Source organism: Oryx dammah, unplaced genomic scaffold (genome assembly GCF_014754425.2).
Source record: "Oryx dammah isolate SB20612 unplaced genomic scaffold, SCBI_Odam_1.1 HiC_scaffold_4, whole genome shotgun sequence".
In the NCBI taxonomy this organism is placed as follows: domain Eukaryota; kingdom Metazoa; phylum Chordata; class Mammalia; order Artiodactyla; family Bovidae; genus Oryx; species Oryx dammah.
In genome coordinates, this window is record NW_024070188.1 from 27,044,431 (window position 1) to 27,062,492 (window position 18,062).

At 36.9% G+C, this 18,062-nt stretch overlaps 1 protein-coding gene across 4 annotated transcripts in view; it reads left to right on the forward strand.

Moving 5' to 3' along the window:
- CDK19 (cyclin dependent kinase 19) overlaps positions 1–18,062 on the forward strand; it is a 171,289-nt gene that overhangs the window by 56,468 nt on the left and 96,759 nt on the right. For all 4 annotated transcript variants that reach the window (XM_040238493.1, XM_040238494.1, XM_040238495.1 and 1 more), the window contains one exon: positions 5,721–5,796. In XM_040238493.1, coding sequence (XP_040094427.1) covers positions 5,721–5,796 — 76 coding nt within the window. The remainder of the gene's footprint in view (positions 1–5,720; positions 5,797–18,062) is intronic.

The window sequence follows — 18,062 nt, forward strand, 5'->3', positions numbered from 1 at the left end:
TGGCCATCTGGTGATGTTTACATATAAACTTGTCTCTTGTGTTTTTGGAAGAGAGTGTTTGCTCTGACCAGTGTGTTCTCTTTATAAAACTCTGTTAGCCTTTGCCCTGCTTCATTTTGTACTCCAAGGCCAAACTTGCCTGTTACTCCAGGTGTATCTTGACTTCCTGCTTTTGCATTCCAGTCCCCAATATGAAAAGGACATCATTTTTGGTGTTAGTTCTAGAAGGTCTTGTAGGTCTTCATGGAACCAGTCAACTTCAGCTTCTTTGGCATTAGTAGTTGGACCATAGATTTAGATTACTGTTGAATGGTTACTGTTGAATAGATTACTGCTGTTGAATGGTTTGCCTTGGAAACAAACCAAAATCATTCTGTCGTTTTTGAGGCTGCACCCAGTACTCCATTTCAGAGTCTTTTGTTGACTATGAAGGCTACTCCATTTCTTTCTAAAAGATTCTTCCCCACGGTAGTAGATACAATGGTCATCTGAATTAAATTTGCCCAATCCTGTCCATCTTAGTTCACTGATTCCTAAGATGTTGATGTTCACTCTTGCCATCTCTTATTTGATCAAGTCCAATTTACCTTGATTCATGGACCTAACATTCCAGGTTCCTATGCAATATTGTTCTTTACAACCTTGGACTTTCACCACGAGACACATCCATGACTGAGCATCGTTTCTGCTTTGGCTCAGCCTCTTCATTTCTTCTGGATCTTTTAGTTATTGCCCTCTGCCCTTCTTCAGTAGCATATTAGGCCCCTTCTGACCTTTTTGCTTCTCACTGTTTACATGTGAAGCACACGTTATTTTGTGGCACTTCCCTGGTTCCTTCCCTCTTCTTTTCCAACCTAATCTCATCTCTTGCCCTTTGTCATCGTGCCCTCAGCTTCCAGCTATACTGAATACCGGCTATTTCCTGAATATGCCTCTGTTAGTTTTTTCATGCCCTGCTTCTGCCTGAAATTCTCTGACCCTCCCATCATCCCTTCTCTTTCCAGGAAACTCTTCCTTCAACGGCATTACTCTGTAGTTATCTTCCTTAAGTACCAGTGGCATTTTCTCTGTGCTTATAGTGCATATGTCTTGGGCACAGAGGCAGTTGTATCAGAGTTATCTGTTTATGTTTCCTACTCGCTCAAAATCTCTTTCCAGGTGGGTTGTGAACTCTGTGATGTCTCAGGTAGCTAGTCTCTAATTTTGTTCATCCTCAGAATTTGGCACAGTGTTGGAATGTAAAATATTGACTCTCCATTTGTTTGTTGCTTGATGTACAATAAAATAGTAAGGACCTTCTGTTTTCCTTCGAAGCAAAAAGGATTTTAACTCTGTAGTTTGAAGACTGAAAAATTTCCCTCGACTTTGCTTGAGCTTGAATTCCCTCATCTTTTCTTTTTTTCTTAAAATTTATTTTAATTGGAAGCTAATTACAATATTGTGATTTTTGCCTCCCTCGTCTTTTCTTAAAAGAGTCTTCTAAATTTTTTGTCTGTCATACATTCTTAGGACCAAAGATGGCCCAGGCTGAGCTGGACAGCTGGTAGTATTATTGATAGGAGCCAGAGAGCCCTGGACATGTCTAATTATAACAAGTGAGGTTTGGCCAAATCTTAACTGCACTCATGCATACAGGCTGTTGAATGATTCTTCAGCTTGCTAAAAGTGACTGGTTGCTGGATACCAAGTTTGAGCATTTCTGAAAGATATAAGACTATGTTTTTCATTAAACTGGTTCCTAATATTTCAGTCAAAAGATGACTTCTGCTTCTTGAGGCTTGAGAAGTTCTTCCCTGAATTGCATTTAAATGTTCCCACTGAGTCTAGTTTTCTAACTGGGATAAAGCTTTCATTTTAAGGCTGCCATTTCTACAATTTGCACAAGTATGTGCTTCTGATTTTTTTATTCTATCTATAGAATTGCTTGCATCAAGAGTTTTCCAGAACATAGTGTCTCAGATGGAAAATGTAATAGAATCCCAGTCTCTGCCAAATTAATTTTTCTATTTTGTTGTTATATAATGTTCCCATTGAACAATTTTGTGTGTGTGTGTGTGTGTGTGAGATGAATGCTGAGAAGGAAGCTGGCATGCTTTTGGTACAAATTGCAGATGTATAGGAGAAATGTCTTAAAATTTTTTTTTTAATTTATTCTTTTTGGCTCTGTTGCATGGCATGTGGGATCTTAGTTCCCCGACCAGGGATCAAACTTACACCCCCTGAAGTGGAAGCTCAGATTCTGGACAACCAGGGAAGTCCCAGGAGAAATGTCTTTAAAGCATTCTGTATTAAATAAAACCAGGTTTATACTATATATTTACTTTTAATTCACCTGGATTTACTTAGTAGACTCCTTTAATTATTTTCAATGTGCAGTTGCTCTAACTGTAGTATCTAATATACACTAAAATTTAGCAAGCAGTTTCCCTGAAGGCTTTGGAATTACTTTGTCTGTCTTTATTATAGTAAATAATAACTTCTTTTATTTTAGAAACAAAATAGTTTTAAGAAAGAATTAAGCTGCCTCTAAAAGCGAGGGTGTCCTAGCCACGGAGGCCAGGTTCACCTGATTCTCAGCCTTTTCAGGTGAAAGAGTAAATTATACCTTTATGACACTTCATGTTATCTGTGCCTGAAGCATATCAGCTGTGGGGTGTGAATTTTCACATGTCCTCCTGGAGAGGGGCTCTCACATGGGATGGGAGTGATAAAGCTTCTGTGTCCCTTGTGCTAGCCATCAAAATACTTGTGGGCATTGTGGGAAAGGACAGATCTTCAGTTTTCATAACTAAGGTATTGGCATCTGACCACAGACTGACATTGACATAGTGCAGTGATGAAAGTGAGTCCATATGCCCTCTGGGTTTCTGCCAGTTCTTCATATGGTGAACCTCAGAGGTGCCACATCCTCATTTTATCATCTGCAGTTAACATAGAAGAGAACTGGTAATCATGTATGCATCTTCCTTCATTCTCAACACAAAAGCTGCAGATAAGCCTTAAGTCTGCAGATCTTTGAGTATTTTATTAATTTAGCAGATGGAAGTTATATTTAAACTTATTAAGTGAAATAATTACTGGGTTTGTTCATAGATCCTATCCATATAATTCAGAGCAAGAGGCCTATGCTTCAATCTATTCTGCTCAAGCTTTCAAATTCCTTTGACAGCCTGGATGTGAAATTCAAAAGTCATTAATGTGATGTGTTAATTTTGCACTTTTTGACTTACTGCAAAAATCTTATAGTTTCCATAGCAACAATAACCTATCCAGATTGTGTAATATTCTTTACAGTATTAAAAATAAAACTATGCAATTACATGAGCTTCTGGAGCACTTCATTTAGGGAACTGAGGATTGGAATATTTCCTTAAAAAGAAAAGTATAATTTCATGTGAAGATTTTGTCAGAAATAGTTTTTAACTTTAGGAATTTATTTAATTAAATACTTAGTAGTAGATACCTGATGGTAAATTTATTGATTGTGTGAAATTTGCATTGTAAGCATTGTGTTAAGCATGTCAGACACAAACGCTTTCACAGGCATACCCACACATATTTTCAAGGTGGGGGGGATATTTGGCTTTAATTATATTCAGTCACCTGCTGCTGGTGTTGATACTTCTTAGTGGCTTCTTGGTGGTCTGAAAAACGTTTAGTTTTATGTTTGGAGGAAACAGGATAGAAGAAAAGGAAAATGGGATCACTTAAGCTTTCCCTATCTGTGATGTTGCTCTTTAAGACATGTCTTTGAAGCATGCCTAAGATATTACTTTGAAAATACTAAAGATTATTTTAATAGTCAACTGTTTTCAAAGTGTCAAATTATTTTTTTTTTCTTTTCCCCTCTAATTTAAGAGACAATATGATATTAGTACTAAAGCTGGTTAATGTAACTTTCTATATCTTAACACAACTATTTTTCTTTTTTTGTATCACCTTCAATGGTCTTCAAGCCTGGGGGCTCAGTAGGTAAAGCGTCTGCCTACAATGCAGGAGACCTGGGTTCGGTCCCTGGGTTGGGAAGATCCCCTGGAGAAGGCAATGGCAACCCACTCCAGTATTCTTGCCTGGAGAATCCCATGGACAGAGGAGCCTGATGGGCTACAGTCCATGGGGTCACAAAGAGTCTGACATGACTGAGTGACTAACACTTTCACTTTTCACCTTCAACATATATCTGAGTGTGTGTATTTTTTTAATACAGTATAATTTATATATTTTCTCAGCAGTGTATGATAAACATTTTTCATGTTTCTAATGATTTTCATGATTATCATTTTAGTAATTGCAGAACAGTCTGTTGACATGTGGTGCAAATTCTGTTTATCAAAATGCTGCTTGTTTCCTGAATGCCATATATTGGAAGAAAAATGTATATAATATTCAGACTGTTGGAAAAAATAACCATAACTCAAATTATTTGCCCAAAGTACAGGTGATTGTGAAAATCTTTAAAATGCACATGAAATGATGTTTTAAAATGCATATTATGAATACACTCTTAAACTGCTTTATCTGCTAGTAAACAGAGTGGGGAAAATGAGCAATAGGTAAGTAAGACGTTGAGGCACTACTTAGGTACTATCATTTGACAAAATCTTTATGATATGATGATGCATTGTTGAAACTCTAATATAATCAAAGGCAAAACTCGGAGGGCATGGGTTATACTCCTCTTGTCAGAATAAACAGTGATAGGAGTCACATTTGTTACATTCATCTGGGGCCTTGCTTTGGCTGGTCCTGTTGTTGGTACTCTGAAGATAGCTCATTGCACTGGACACTCACTGATACTATTTTTATGGATGGTATCCCCATTACTGAGCTGCTGTCTTCCCTTGGTTAAGCACCCTGGTAACTACTGATACCAGAGTCTCCCAGAATTCCTAATCCTACCTCCATTAATTGGAAAAGTCACTGTAACTACCAAGTTTTTCCTAGGGATCTTGAGAATGAGGTGTTGGTGGCTAGTTTTGAAGTCTTTCCAAGGCTTTTGATCGAGGCCTTAGGGCTTTTGAATGTTGCCTATCCTTGGTGAAAACCAGTGTGCCTCAGTGGGTCAGCTGGGCCTCCCTGGTGGCTCAGATGGTAAGGAGTACCTGGGTATGGTACCTGGGTCGGGAAGATCCTCTGGAGGAGGAAAGAGCAGTCAAGTATTCTTGTGTGTAGAGTTCCATGGACAGAAGAGCCTGACAGACTATAGTCCATGGGGTTGCAAAGAGTCAGACACGACTGAGTGACACACACACACACAGTGGGTCAACATTTTTCTATAACTCCTCTATTTATTACATGGGTCTTATACTATGAAATTATTTTGAATAAATATAGACGTTTACATCTGTCATTTATTTTTAATGTTTATAACAGAATGCTTTCATAGACTCCAGATAATTAAGACAGTAGAATTATCTTACAATATGCTTGAGTTTATATTTATGCTTGTTTACTTTTTGAAACTAGTGTTTAGTATCCTGTTCCATTTCAATTTTGTAGTTTGTGTTTTGGCTCTATATAATGTTTTCATTGTGACATGAATTTCTTTTGGTATTTCACATTTTATAATTGAAATGTTATCAGAAATAATAAGCAATGCATGCATACATAGTGAGAGCGTTTACATATCCCTGAGGCTAGTGCATTTTCATTTTTCATATAGTTATCATTTTGAATCTGAAAATATATAGAAAAAAATAATTTTTTTTGTTCCTATGCAGAAAAGATGAAAAAGAATATGCATTGAAGCAAATTGAAGGCACAGGAATATCTATGTCGGCTTGTAGAGAGATTGCAGTAAGTGGACATAAATGTTTATTTTGTTATTGATATTGGGTGATATTAATATAAATGTTTCATTAATACATACAATGCATGGTTATTTCAAAGATGTTAGTTTAAGAAAATTTTCTACGAGAAAAGTTGCATAAACCTTTTAATTACTTGAAAGTCATCTTTGAACATTCTCTTAATTATATTTAGGATTTATAATCTTAAGAATACAGAACTGAATGATTTTTAAAATTGATTTAATTTATAATTGAGTATAACTATTAATTTAAATTAGTAATTTAATTAATGTCTATATTTCCTGTCATTTTAGGACTGATACATGTCTTCATAGAGAAGGGGGTGATACTGCTAGATAGTGTGCATATTAAACATTTTCTGAAGAGTTCATGTTTTAGTGTTACATTTTGCTAGTTGCTAAAAAAATAAGACTATCATAATAATAGGATAATTCCTTACAGAAAGATCATTCTTTTTTTATATGACACACCTGTACATTTAAGAAATGATTGTGCATAAGAACACCTAACATTTCCTGAGTATTTACCAGGTACTGTGCTTACTAAGTGCTTTTAAGTATTAATTTAATTTTCCTAACAATCATATGAAATAAGTACTTTTAGTATTTCCATTTTACAAATCAGTAAGCAGAGGCAAAATCATAATTATGGCTTAGAAGTTTTAATATTATATTACCTTATTTTAGTTCTTCAGTTTCTTATTTTAGTGCTTTAGTTTCTTATTGGGCCTTTATCATGATATCACCAATCTATTAGGAATTTCTGTCTCTAAATTATTAAATATATTGTCCAGATCCATTAGGCATTTCTGTCTCTAATTTGGTAACTATCTCATGTTTTACTCACAGCTCCTTATTTGTAGATCACTCACATTGAAGCACTCCATCATCACTCTTAATCGTAAGAAAATGAATAGTGCAAAGAACACACGAGGATTTCTGTAGACCTGAGTGTCTGTTTGCCTTTGTGGTTTAAACTAGCTATGAGTCTCAGTTTCCTTATATTGAAATAAGGGAACTATAAGATCCCTTCTACTCATAAATTCTTTAATTTCAGAATGGGAGCTTCTCACTAGGCTGTGTACACTTTGGGGGTAGGGACCTTGTCTTTTTGTCCCTAGTTTCTTGCATAGTACCTGGCACATAGCAGGTGCCCCATAAATGCTTGTTGAATAAAGCAATGAATAAACAACAAAGTTCTGTATAATCCTTAGTTTGCTTTAGAATATAAATTTATTGTTTAAAGTGTTCATTTTGTAATTTTTCCATTAATTATAAATTGGTGTTTATAGTGCCCTACCAGAGTGAGCATTTGATAATTGATTTTTAACTGGCTAAAATTCATAGAGTATTATTTCAACCAATGTGAATGTCACTGGTATGCAATTTTGCTAGAGTTCCATAATTTAATACAGCATTAATTCAGTGTCCATGAATTAATTGGGTAAATAGCTGAAATTTAAGGTTTTGATTATTAGGAAATGAAAATCTAATTCTATATATCTTCTGAGGAATCCATGGATTCCCTTTTCTCAACATCCCCACTAACATTTGATGCATCTTGTCTTTATGGTGATAGTTATTTTAATAGATGTGAAGTGATATCTCACTGTGGTTTTGATTGTATTTCCTTGATTAATGACATTGTACACTTAATGTATCTGCTGGCCATCTGTGTATCTTCTTCTTTGGAAGAAGTCCTTGTTCAGTTCCTTTACCCATTTTTGAATTGAATAATGATATTGATGATTTTTGCTGTTGAGTTGAGTACATTCCTGATATGTTTTGGATACTAACCACTTAGATAAATGGTTTGCAAATAGCTTCTCATACTTTGTACTTCTCGTACTTTCCTTTTTATTTTGTTCATTGTTTCTTGTGCAGAAGCTGACAAAACGTAACTCTGAAACTCATTTACAGTCTTCATATTTTTATTGAGGGTTTGCTTAGTAGAACTTTAGAAAGTATGCAGTTTCTGAATTGAATAATTTTTTATATTACCTGGATGACTTAGCCCCAACATGATAGGGATTTTGACATGAGTTTAACATGTGTGTTATTGCATAGTGGCTAAGTGCATACATCTTTGTACATTATAAGCTCACAAACACAGTTTTGTAATTATTGCTTAACGCAGTTGTCTTTTAAATCACATAGAAGAAAAATAGTTAAAATATATTTAATGTTATTTCTTCTATTTACTCATGTTGTTACCGTTGCCAGTGATCTTTATTTTATGTGTAGATATAAGGTACTTAAAAGTCCTTTCATTTTAACCAAAAGTCTCCATTTAGTATTTTTTTGTAGCGCAGATCTTCTAGGAGTGAATTTTGTTGCATTTTAGGAATATCTTAATTTCTTCTTTTTTTTCCTTTTATCATTTGTTTCTCCTTTGTTTTTTGCAGAATATTTTGCTACATATAGAGTTCTTGAATGACAGTCTTTCTTTTTTCACTTTGACTATGTCGTCTCACTGCCTTTTGGCCACCATGGTTTCTGATGAAAAGTCAACTGTTAATTTATGAGAATCTCTTGTACATGAGGAGTTATTTTCTTGCTACTCTCAAGATTTTCTTTTTGTGTTTGTCTTTTGACAGTTCAACTACGATATGTATAGATGTGAAATCTAATTGGAGTTTGATGTTTCTTGGGTGTAGAGAGTAATGTTTTTCATCAAATTTGGGAAATTTCCAGCCATTATTTCTTCAGATATTCTTCCAGCCCTTTTCTATCTCTCGTCTCTTTTTGAGATTTTCGTCATGTGTATGTTTTTAGTCTCGATGGTGTCCCAAAGGGCACTGACACATTGATGAATTTTGCTAATTCTTTTTCTATTTATTGCTTAGACAGGATACTTTTAATTGCCTATCTTCATTTGCTGATTATGTCTTTTGCCAGCTCAGTATGCTCCTAAGCCTCTCTCCAGTGAAATATTCATTTTAGTTGTTTTACTTTTCATTTCCAAAATTGCTATATGGTTCTTTTTTCTCTGAATAGACTTTATTTTTTAGAGCAGTTTTACGTTTACAGCAAAACTGAGTCGAAGTTCTAGAGATTTCCTGTACACTCCCTACCCTCACACATGCATAGCCTGACTCATTATCAACTTCCTCCACCAGAGTAGTATGTTTGTTATAATTGATGAACCTATGTTGATACCCAAAGACAATAGTTTACATTAGGGTTCACTCTTGGTGGTGTATATTTTATGGATTTGGACAAACATCTAATGACATGAATCCACCATTATGATATCATGCAGAATAGTTCCCCTGCTATCAAAATCCTCAGTGTTCTATTGATTCATCGTAGACCATCCACCTCCTCAGGTAATCACAGATCTTTTTACTGTTTACATAGTTTTGCCTTTTCCAGAATGTCATATAGTTGAAACCCTATAGTATGTAGCCTTTTGAAACTGGCTTCTTTCACTTAGTAATAGGCATTTAAGATTCATCCGTATCTGTCATGACTTAATAGCTCATATCTTTTTAGTACTGAATAATATTCCATCATCTGGATGTGTTACAGTTTGTTTACACATTGATTTACGAAAGTACATCTTGGTTGCTTCAAAGATTTGGCAGTTATGAGTAGAGCTGCTGTAAGCCCTGTGTGTTGGCTTTTGTGTAGACATAACTTTTCAATTCCTTTGGGTAAGTATCAAGGAGCAGAATTTCTGGACTGTGTGGTAATAGTATGTTTACCCATCTTCCTAAGTGACTAGACTGTTTTGCATTCCTGCCAGCAGTGGGTAAGAGTTTCTTTTGTTCCACAACCTTGCCAGATTTGTTGGTGTCAGTGTTCTGGACTTAGTGTTCTAATAGGTTTGTACTGATATCTCATTGTTATTTAATAAAACTCTGCTTTAGCCGTTAAGTCTTGCTTGTATGGCTTTAAGAGCTGTGCGATTAGAGTCTTTCAGATAGTTCCTGGACATACCCACAGCTTTGCATATGGACATGGTTACAGTCTTTACTACCCAGTTCCATTTATAGAAAATTCTACAAAGTGCACACTAATCTGTAGTGGTGGACAGTTGATCAGTGACTGTGTGCGGGTAGGAGAGTCACTCAGTCATGTCTGACTCTTTGCGACCCCATGGACTGTAGTCTACGAGGCTTCTCTGTCCATGGGATTTTCCAGGCAACAGTACTGGAGTGGGTTGCCATTTCCTTCTCCAGGGGATCTTCCCAACCCAGGGACTGAACCCGGGTCTCCCACATTGCAGGCAGACGCTTTACCGTCTGAGCCACCAGGGAAGTCCTAAGGCAACAGGGGTGTATTACAGAGGAGCACGGGCAGCCTCTTGGAGGGGATGTAAATCTTCATCGTTGTGATTGTTATGATGGTTTCATGGGTTTGTATCTATAATAAAACTTGAAGATGGTATACAGTTATACCTCAGTAAATTTGGGGGAAAATCAATAAAAGTGTATGGGATTATTAGTGGGTCAAGGGTCTGTTAAAGAGGAATTTGTGATTCTGTGGATCACAAGTGCAGCTGGAGGGATTGGCCTTGAATAGGAAATGGAACAGATAGTTTATCCTCTGATACTACAGAGGCAGAAGAAAGGATGATGTCAACATTAGTCAGTTTACTAGGAAGATGATGAAGTAGGTACATTCTTGTATGCCTCTCGTGTGTGTGTGTGTGTGAATCTTGAATGATGAGTGTTTTTAGTTACTGATGAAAATTTGCTGATCAAAGATTATAGAAGTGTTATTGTCTGCCTAAAGTAGGAGACCAGTCATGTCACTAGTCTGCATGACTGTGTTATTTTTTTTATTATAAACCCAGTATAAGAAGGGAGGATTGGAGTTTTTCTGGTTGATGAGGTGGAAGGACGGAAAATGTAAGGTGGTTGAGAGTCAGAGAGGTTAGGAGGGACTGATAGGTTGGGGAGGATGTAGACAACACCATAAATTAAAAAGCAGATAAAACTTGTTCTTTGGCTTTTCCTTCTATGTCCCATAATATTATGCCTCCTGGCATTTTCTAATTTATATAGATGCACATAGATAAGAGGCCTTTGATTTGGAGAAAATTAGTAACATTTCATTCATTACTCTAAAATGATGGGACTGTGATTACAGACACCTTCTGAGAGCAGAGTTGGATGATGAGTAGAGAAGTCAGAGAATTTGTAACCATGGAATGAACTGAAGAATGTGTACAGAATGGAAAGAAGTTTAAGAACTAGAATGAAGGACTTTCCCTAGTGGTACAGTGAGTAGGAATCCGCCTGCCAGTGCAGGGGACAGGGGTTCAATCGCTGGTCCCAGAAGATTCCACATGCCTCAGAGCAACTAAGCCTGTGCCCCACAACCACTGAGCCCTCACTCTAGAGCCTGAGAGCCACAACTGATGAAGCTCACGCTCTGTAGAGCCTGTGCCCCACAACAAGAGATGTCATTGTGATGAAAGCCCCACACGTTGCAACCAAGAGGAGCCCCCACTCCCGCAACTAAAGAAAGCCCACACATGGCAACAAAGACCCAGTACAGCCGAAAATAAAAGAAATAAATTAAAAAAGAAATTGTCATTACTATAAATAAACTAGAATGCATTGCTACCTCAAGTCTCACTAATAAAAGTCATTTCACATTTTAATTTCATTTGAACCTTATTGACCAGAGGTGAATTATAATCCCATATCTTTGTACAGTGCTTTACAGTTAACAATATGCCATAACAAGGAATAATTCTGGGTGATGAACATACTAGGAACACGTAAACATGAACCTTTTTAGTCTGAGATTACAGGGGAGTTGTAATTTGATGTTTTTTATCTTTGTGGCCTGTGTAATCATAATGTTGCTAGGCTGGAAATGTGGTAAACAGCATTAATTCTGATCCCATTTGTTTCCTGGTTATACAGTTCAAATATGTTTATTATAAAATTCTCAATGTGGAAAAAGCATGTTAAGAGCATCTGTTATACTAACACTTAGAAATAATCACTATTAATATTTTGTGTTTGGTCTTCTAGACTTTTTCCTTTATAAAAATACTGAAGATTTTTTCCTGTAAGAGTGGAGCCATTATTTTTTATAAAATGTAATTTCATCTGCAATAATACAAAGATAAATTTTTAACTATCAAAATAATAATCATGCTAGTTCTGTGGGATATAAGAAAGATAATAAGATCTAACTCCTGAGTACTTTTCAAAAAATTGACATGGTCCCAAAGAAAGTGAAGATAGACTGAAAGGAAAATTAGTCAAGGGGAATAGGGTAGAGGGTATAGACTGAAGAAGGAAGAGAGGGAAAACCTTACTTCATGTCAGCCTGCTGTCTTCCTCAGTTTTGGCTGGAGAGGCCACTGCCTCAGACCCCTCTCTTGCCACCATGGTGGTTTAGCAGGCTGCTATGTAAACATCAGTGGAATGCTTGGAACTTTCCCTTGTCTTCAAGGAATAAGCCCCCCACCCCCCCTTTTTTTTTAATTTATGAAGGGGAAATGATAAAGCATATCTTTGCTGTGGATTCCTGGAGAACTGTAAACTGTCTATAAGCATGGCTCTGATTCTTACTAATACTTTTTTTAATGTTTATTTTTTTAAAGTTTTGGCTGTACTGAGTCTCTGTTGCCGCGTGGGCTTTTCTCTAGTCCCAGTGAGTAAGGGCTACTGTCTAGTTGTGTTCCACGAGCTTTTCATAGTAGTGATTTCGCTTGCTGCTGAGCTCGGGCTCAAGGGCTCTAGAGCACAGGCTCAGTAGTTGTGGCCAGGGACGTGGGATCTTCCTGGATTAGGGATGGAACTCGTGTCTCATGCATTGGCAAGTGGATTCTTTACCACTGAATCACCAGGGAAGCCCCTTACTAATACATTTATTTTTATCAACCTTAAAATTATTTTGTTAAGTTTCATAAATTGAGAACTGCCTGTTTATTTTCATTTAGATTATTTAATCATATCTCAGTTGCTTTTCTGTTGCACTGAATGCAAATTTTTCTTTTAACATGTGTCCAGTTTTATTAGAGTGTATAGATTTGTGGAAATACACCTGTGATTCAGGTAATTTACCTTTTCTGTGACTGCGACAAAATCAAAGTATTTTTGTGAAAAATATTAAAGGTAGAAAAAGTTTTCTTTTTTCAGTAGGCTTTTAACATGATCTTTAATAATTATTTTCATAAAAAGTTTGCATGATTTTGGAGACTGGAACTAAATCATATATGAAATCATCTTTGAGCAAAAATCTGTTCTTTGGTATAATCCTTGTGTTCACCTTAGAAACAAACAAGTTTACTCTTGGGATTGAAGATTCAGGATTATATATATATTTTTCTTCTTTAAAATGTGTGTGTGTTTTTCCCCCCTTTCATTGAATAGTAATAGTTACTACTTTTCTCATTGATATAATATATTTAGTTTCTTTGGCATTTAGATATATATATTCTTACTGACTCATAATGAAAAGTGAAATCTTATGTGAGTTGGGGAACAGGATTTGGGATTATTATAGGATGAATCTGAGAGATGCATATAGAGTCATCACATAGGGAGGGACCATCATAGGATGGAAAGTAAACCTTTTAAAAGCTAGAAAGGGACAAGGGGCACGTAAAAGGAGTTACCCAGCAGATAGATTCGCTAGTCGTCTGGTGTATCTATCTATCTTGCTATAGATGTTAGGTTTTGAGTCTCTTAAAAGTTATTATTGGACTTCCCTGAAGGTCCAGAAATTAAGACTCTCTGTTCCCTATGCTGGGGGTATGGGTTTGATCCCTGGTTGAGGAAGATCCTTGCATGCTATGTGGCATGGCAAAAAAAAAAAAAAGTGATTATTATTTGTGTGTGAGTGCATGCACGCACCTTTTGGAGTATATTTCAGGTTGCTTTGTTTCCTCTGAGAAGACTAAGTGACCGATCTTTGTATTCTCAGAAGCAGATTTAAATACCTGTTGTTGCCAGTGGAATAAAAGAGGTGTGCCATATATAGGTATCTAGGGTTGTGTTTAAGATGACAGAAGTGAGAAGGAACCATTTGAGAAGAGATAATACTGTTTTTGCTCACCAGTCTCTCATGTGTGTGTATTTGCATGTGTGTGTGTGTGTTACTGTGAAGGAAGATGGATTGGTGTGGTAACACTAGTCACGGAAGTAACTCAAAACTCTCCACTTCTCTCTTTTCCAACTCTAGGGGAATAGACTAGTTGGTTCAAAGTAGTACCTTTAGGCACCTATGGTTGCTGTGACTCCTTTTCTCTGCAAAGAACTGGTAGGTTATCATCCAAGAGTTGACTGTGTCAGTAAATCCCTCCCAAAAGTATGCTGGTGGTATAATGCAGAGTAAAGAACTGAAAATAAATCTGACAATATTCAAAGGGCTTAGCTCAGAACCTGAAAAATATTAATAAATGCACAGTAAATGCCAAAGAATTGGTGCTTTTGAACTGTGGTGTTGGAGAAGACTCTTGAGAGTCCCTTGGACTGCAAGGAGATCCAACCAGTCCATTCTGAAGGAGATCAGCTCTGGGATTTCTTTGGAAGGAATGATGCTAAAGCTGAAGCTCCAGGACTTTGGCTACCTAATGTGAAGAGTTGACTCATTGGAAAAGACTCTGATGCTGGGAGGGATTGGGGGTAGGAGGAGAAGGGGACGACAGAGGATGAGATGGCTGGATGGCATCACCGATTCGATGGACGTGAGTCTGAGTGAACTCCAGGAGTTGGTGATGGACAGGGAGGCCTGGCTTTCTGTGATTCATGGGGTCACAAAGAGTCAGACACGACTGAGCGACTGAACTGAACTGAAATGTTGCTTTATTATTATTATTGGTAATAACTTTATCCTATTTAAACTGTAATAAAAATATAATTTTTAGTTAAAATTATTTTCATCAAAGTCAAAGTAAATTACTTTTAGCATCTATACATTTCATTTTTAAGGTATATTATTATAAAAACTAAAGTATGTTATTACAGAAGGTACTGAATTGTACAATTTAACATAAATTTGTTAATTCTAGATTCAAAATAAGAGATTGATATGGGGAAATAAAGTATTTATTTTAAAAACGTGCCTTAGGCTTCAGATTGTAAAGTGAGAGAGAATATGGACTTGGATATCAGATAGACTTGATGATGTATCGGAACTTCACCCTTTTTCCTCCATATCTTGGGCAAGTTGCTCCTAGATGAAGCAGTTTTCAGGGGGAATGAGGCTGTATCAGTTTTGCTTTGAGGGCTGGCACTGCCAAGGAAGCAGGCCATGTGGCAATCCACAGATTGAGTTGGTTCAAAGTAGTACCTTTAGGCACCTATGGTTGCTGTGCCGACTCTCAGAATCCCTGTGCATCTTCACTTGCTAATGTCCCAGGTCATTCTCAGCTTCACCCTCTGACCAGAATCTCATCTCATGAAATGTTTGACAAAGCACACCTTTCCATGTATGTTCAGGAGTCATATCATTTTTTAGGAGGGAGGAGTTGCCTGTGAAAGGTGAGTCTGACCCTTGCATATATGTTAGTGGTATATGTTGCATCTAAGCTCTTGAATTAAAATATGGCTAATTTCTGCTTTTATTTTTAGTTCACCTTTCATATTCCTTACTCTGGTTTATCTGGATTTGGAATTCAGTATCATTCTCAATCTGTGAAATTTCCCTTTTTCTTTTTTGGCCTAATTATTACTCCTCTAAGCCAACTATCAACATACCTGATTTTTGTGAACCTTAGTTTATTCACATCTAAAGTTGAGTTGCTGCTGCTGCTAAGTCGCTTCAGTTGTGTCTGACTCTGTGCGACCCCATAGATGGAAGCCCACCAGGCTCCCCCATCCCTGGGATTCTTCAGGCAAGAACACTGGAGTGGGTTGCCATTTCCTTCCCCAATGCATGAAAGTGAAAAGTGAAAGTGAAGTCGCGCAGTCGTGTCCGACTCTTAGCGACCCCATGGACTGCAGCCTGCCAGGCTCCTCCATTCATGGGACTTTCCAGGCAAGAGTACTGGAGTGGGGTGCCATTGCCTTCTCCGAAAATTGAGTTCATAGTTCCTAATTTCATAGAATTGTAGCAAGGATGTATGTAAGCCTCTTGGCTCATAATCAGTTCCCAGTGAAAGCTTAGTTTTCTTCCTTTCTCTTAACTTGAATTCGTTAGTGTTGTAAAAAAGTAAATTGTGGGCCTCCTTAGCTTAGATCAGTAATAATAAATAAGAGGCCAGGAAATGTGTTTTAAAATTTTAGTGACTTTGCCCTGGTCTTTGAATGTTAAATTACATTTAAAATTTACTATAGCAGCAGATACAGTTGTTCCTCCACCTCAAATATATCGGTCAGTTAATAGATACTGATCACTACTTGTAACACATAGTGTTGCTTGCTGAAAGAATAGTATTTTCAGTAAGGTGGCAGTCATTTAAAGTCACTTATTTGGAATGTCAAATATTTTTTTCCCTTAGGAAACATTGATATGAATGATGCCTAGCTTAACTATCTACCCCTCCAAAACTGGCCTACCCCACCATTTTGGCCTGTGAGTAACTGAATTATGGTACTTTAGTACCGGAGAATCCCAGGGATGGGGGAGCCTGGCGGGCTGCTGTCTATGGGGTCGCACAGAGTCAGACACGACTAAAGCGACTTAGCAGCAGCAGCAGCAGTACCATAGTACTTGAGGACTGCTTATAGCATTGGCTCTATGGAGAAACACATTCAGAATTAAAAGCATACATCTTGCCTTGTCATAGTTTTTAAAATGAGAATAGGCTCTTCAGATCCAGGTCACTGGGGAGATAAGTGACCTGGGGGAGGTAAGTCATGTCAGAAGATAGGTAGGTGGTTTTATGGCAACCAGAGTTGGAATGGAAATTGTGTTATCCAAGCAGTGGGAATTAGGAGCTAGGTCTCTACCTGGGGGAGAAAGAGTTGGGTTAGAAGATAATAGATAGATAATAAGGGAGTTAGGGCAGGCTGGCGGACTGGGAGGCAGCTGGTTGAGCTTCAGGTAGAAACCAGAAAAATGAGGAGTAGAGACCCTTGGCCAGTCAGTAGCCATCTGGAGTCAGTGGAGCAAGCTAGTGGATAGGGTAATCTAAAGTGATATGGATCACACACAGGGAAAGGCTGTAACTAGGTTTTGGTATTATAGCAAAGGATTTAGCATATTTGGGGAAAGAAGTTTAGTTCCTTCAAGTATCAGTGGATTTATCATAATGAAATAATCTCACCTATTACTCTTCTCTTACTTTGGCCTTACATGACTTCTGGTGACACAAACTGTTCACGTTTTTAGTATAGATCTTTGACTTAATAAACAAAACCCAACCAGAACAGTGCACAGTCAAGATAAAGCAGAACTTCAACAGATTACAAACAGGAGATTAGACTGCATTTTTAAAGGATGAAGATTATAGTTTAAAAATAAATAATTGTGTTTTATTACAATGGGCAGTTGTATATTATTATAACAGGACTGAGATAAGATGATAAAACATAGATATTGGTTTACAAGCTTCTTAGTATACTCAGCAGCTTGGTAATTTCAAAGTTTGAATGGGCTATTTGTCTAATTGTCTAAAGAATGTTCTCATTAATTGGCAAATTCTTCAGTTTGTAGATTTTAGTGTTGTTAGATAACATAGCATTCAGATAGTTGAAGGAAATAAGCATTTAAAACGAAATGATTCTTTTGTTGTCATTGTTTTAAAATTATTTATTTTTAATTGGAAGATAATTGCTTTATAATACTGTGTTGGTTTCTGCCATACATCAGCATGAATCAGCCATAGTTACACATATGTCCCCTTCCTCTTGAACCTCCCTCCCACCTCCTACCTCCATTTCACCCCTGTAGGTTGTCAGAGCACTGGGTTGAGCTCCTTAAATCATATTGCAAATTCCCACTGGCTGTCTATTCTACACGTGTTAACGTCTATGTTTTCAGTGCCACTCTGTCAATTCGTCCCATCCTCTCCTCCTGCCCCCCTTCCACCCCACCCTACTGTGTCCACAGATCTGTTCTCTATGTCTGTGTCTCTATTGCTGCACTGCAAATAGGTTCATCAGTACCGTTTTTCTAGAGATAATGCTCAGTATTCTTGACAGCAAAATAATATCAGAAAAGAAAGATACTTGAAAATCTTATTTGCAGAGTAGTAAGTAACTGAGGTTTAGGTATAAACTGGGTTTTCTTTTTTTTTTTTTTTAATTTATTGAAGTATAGTTCATTTATAGGTACAAGCTGTTTTGTCACCTTTCTTCTCTATAAGTACTAATTTTTTTTTAAAAGTGCTTTTTCT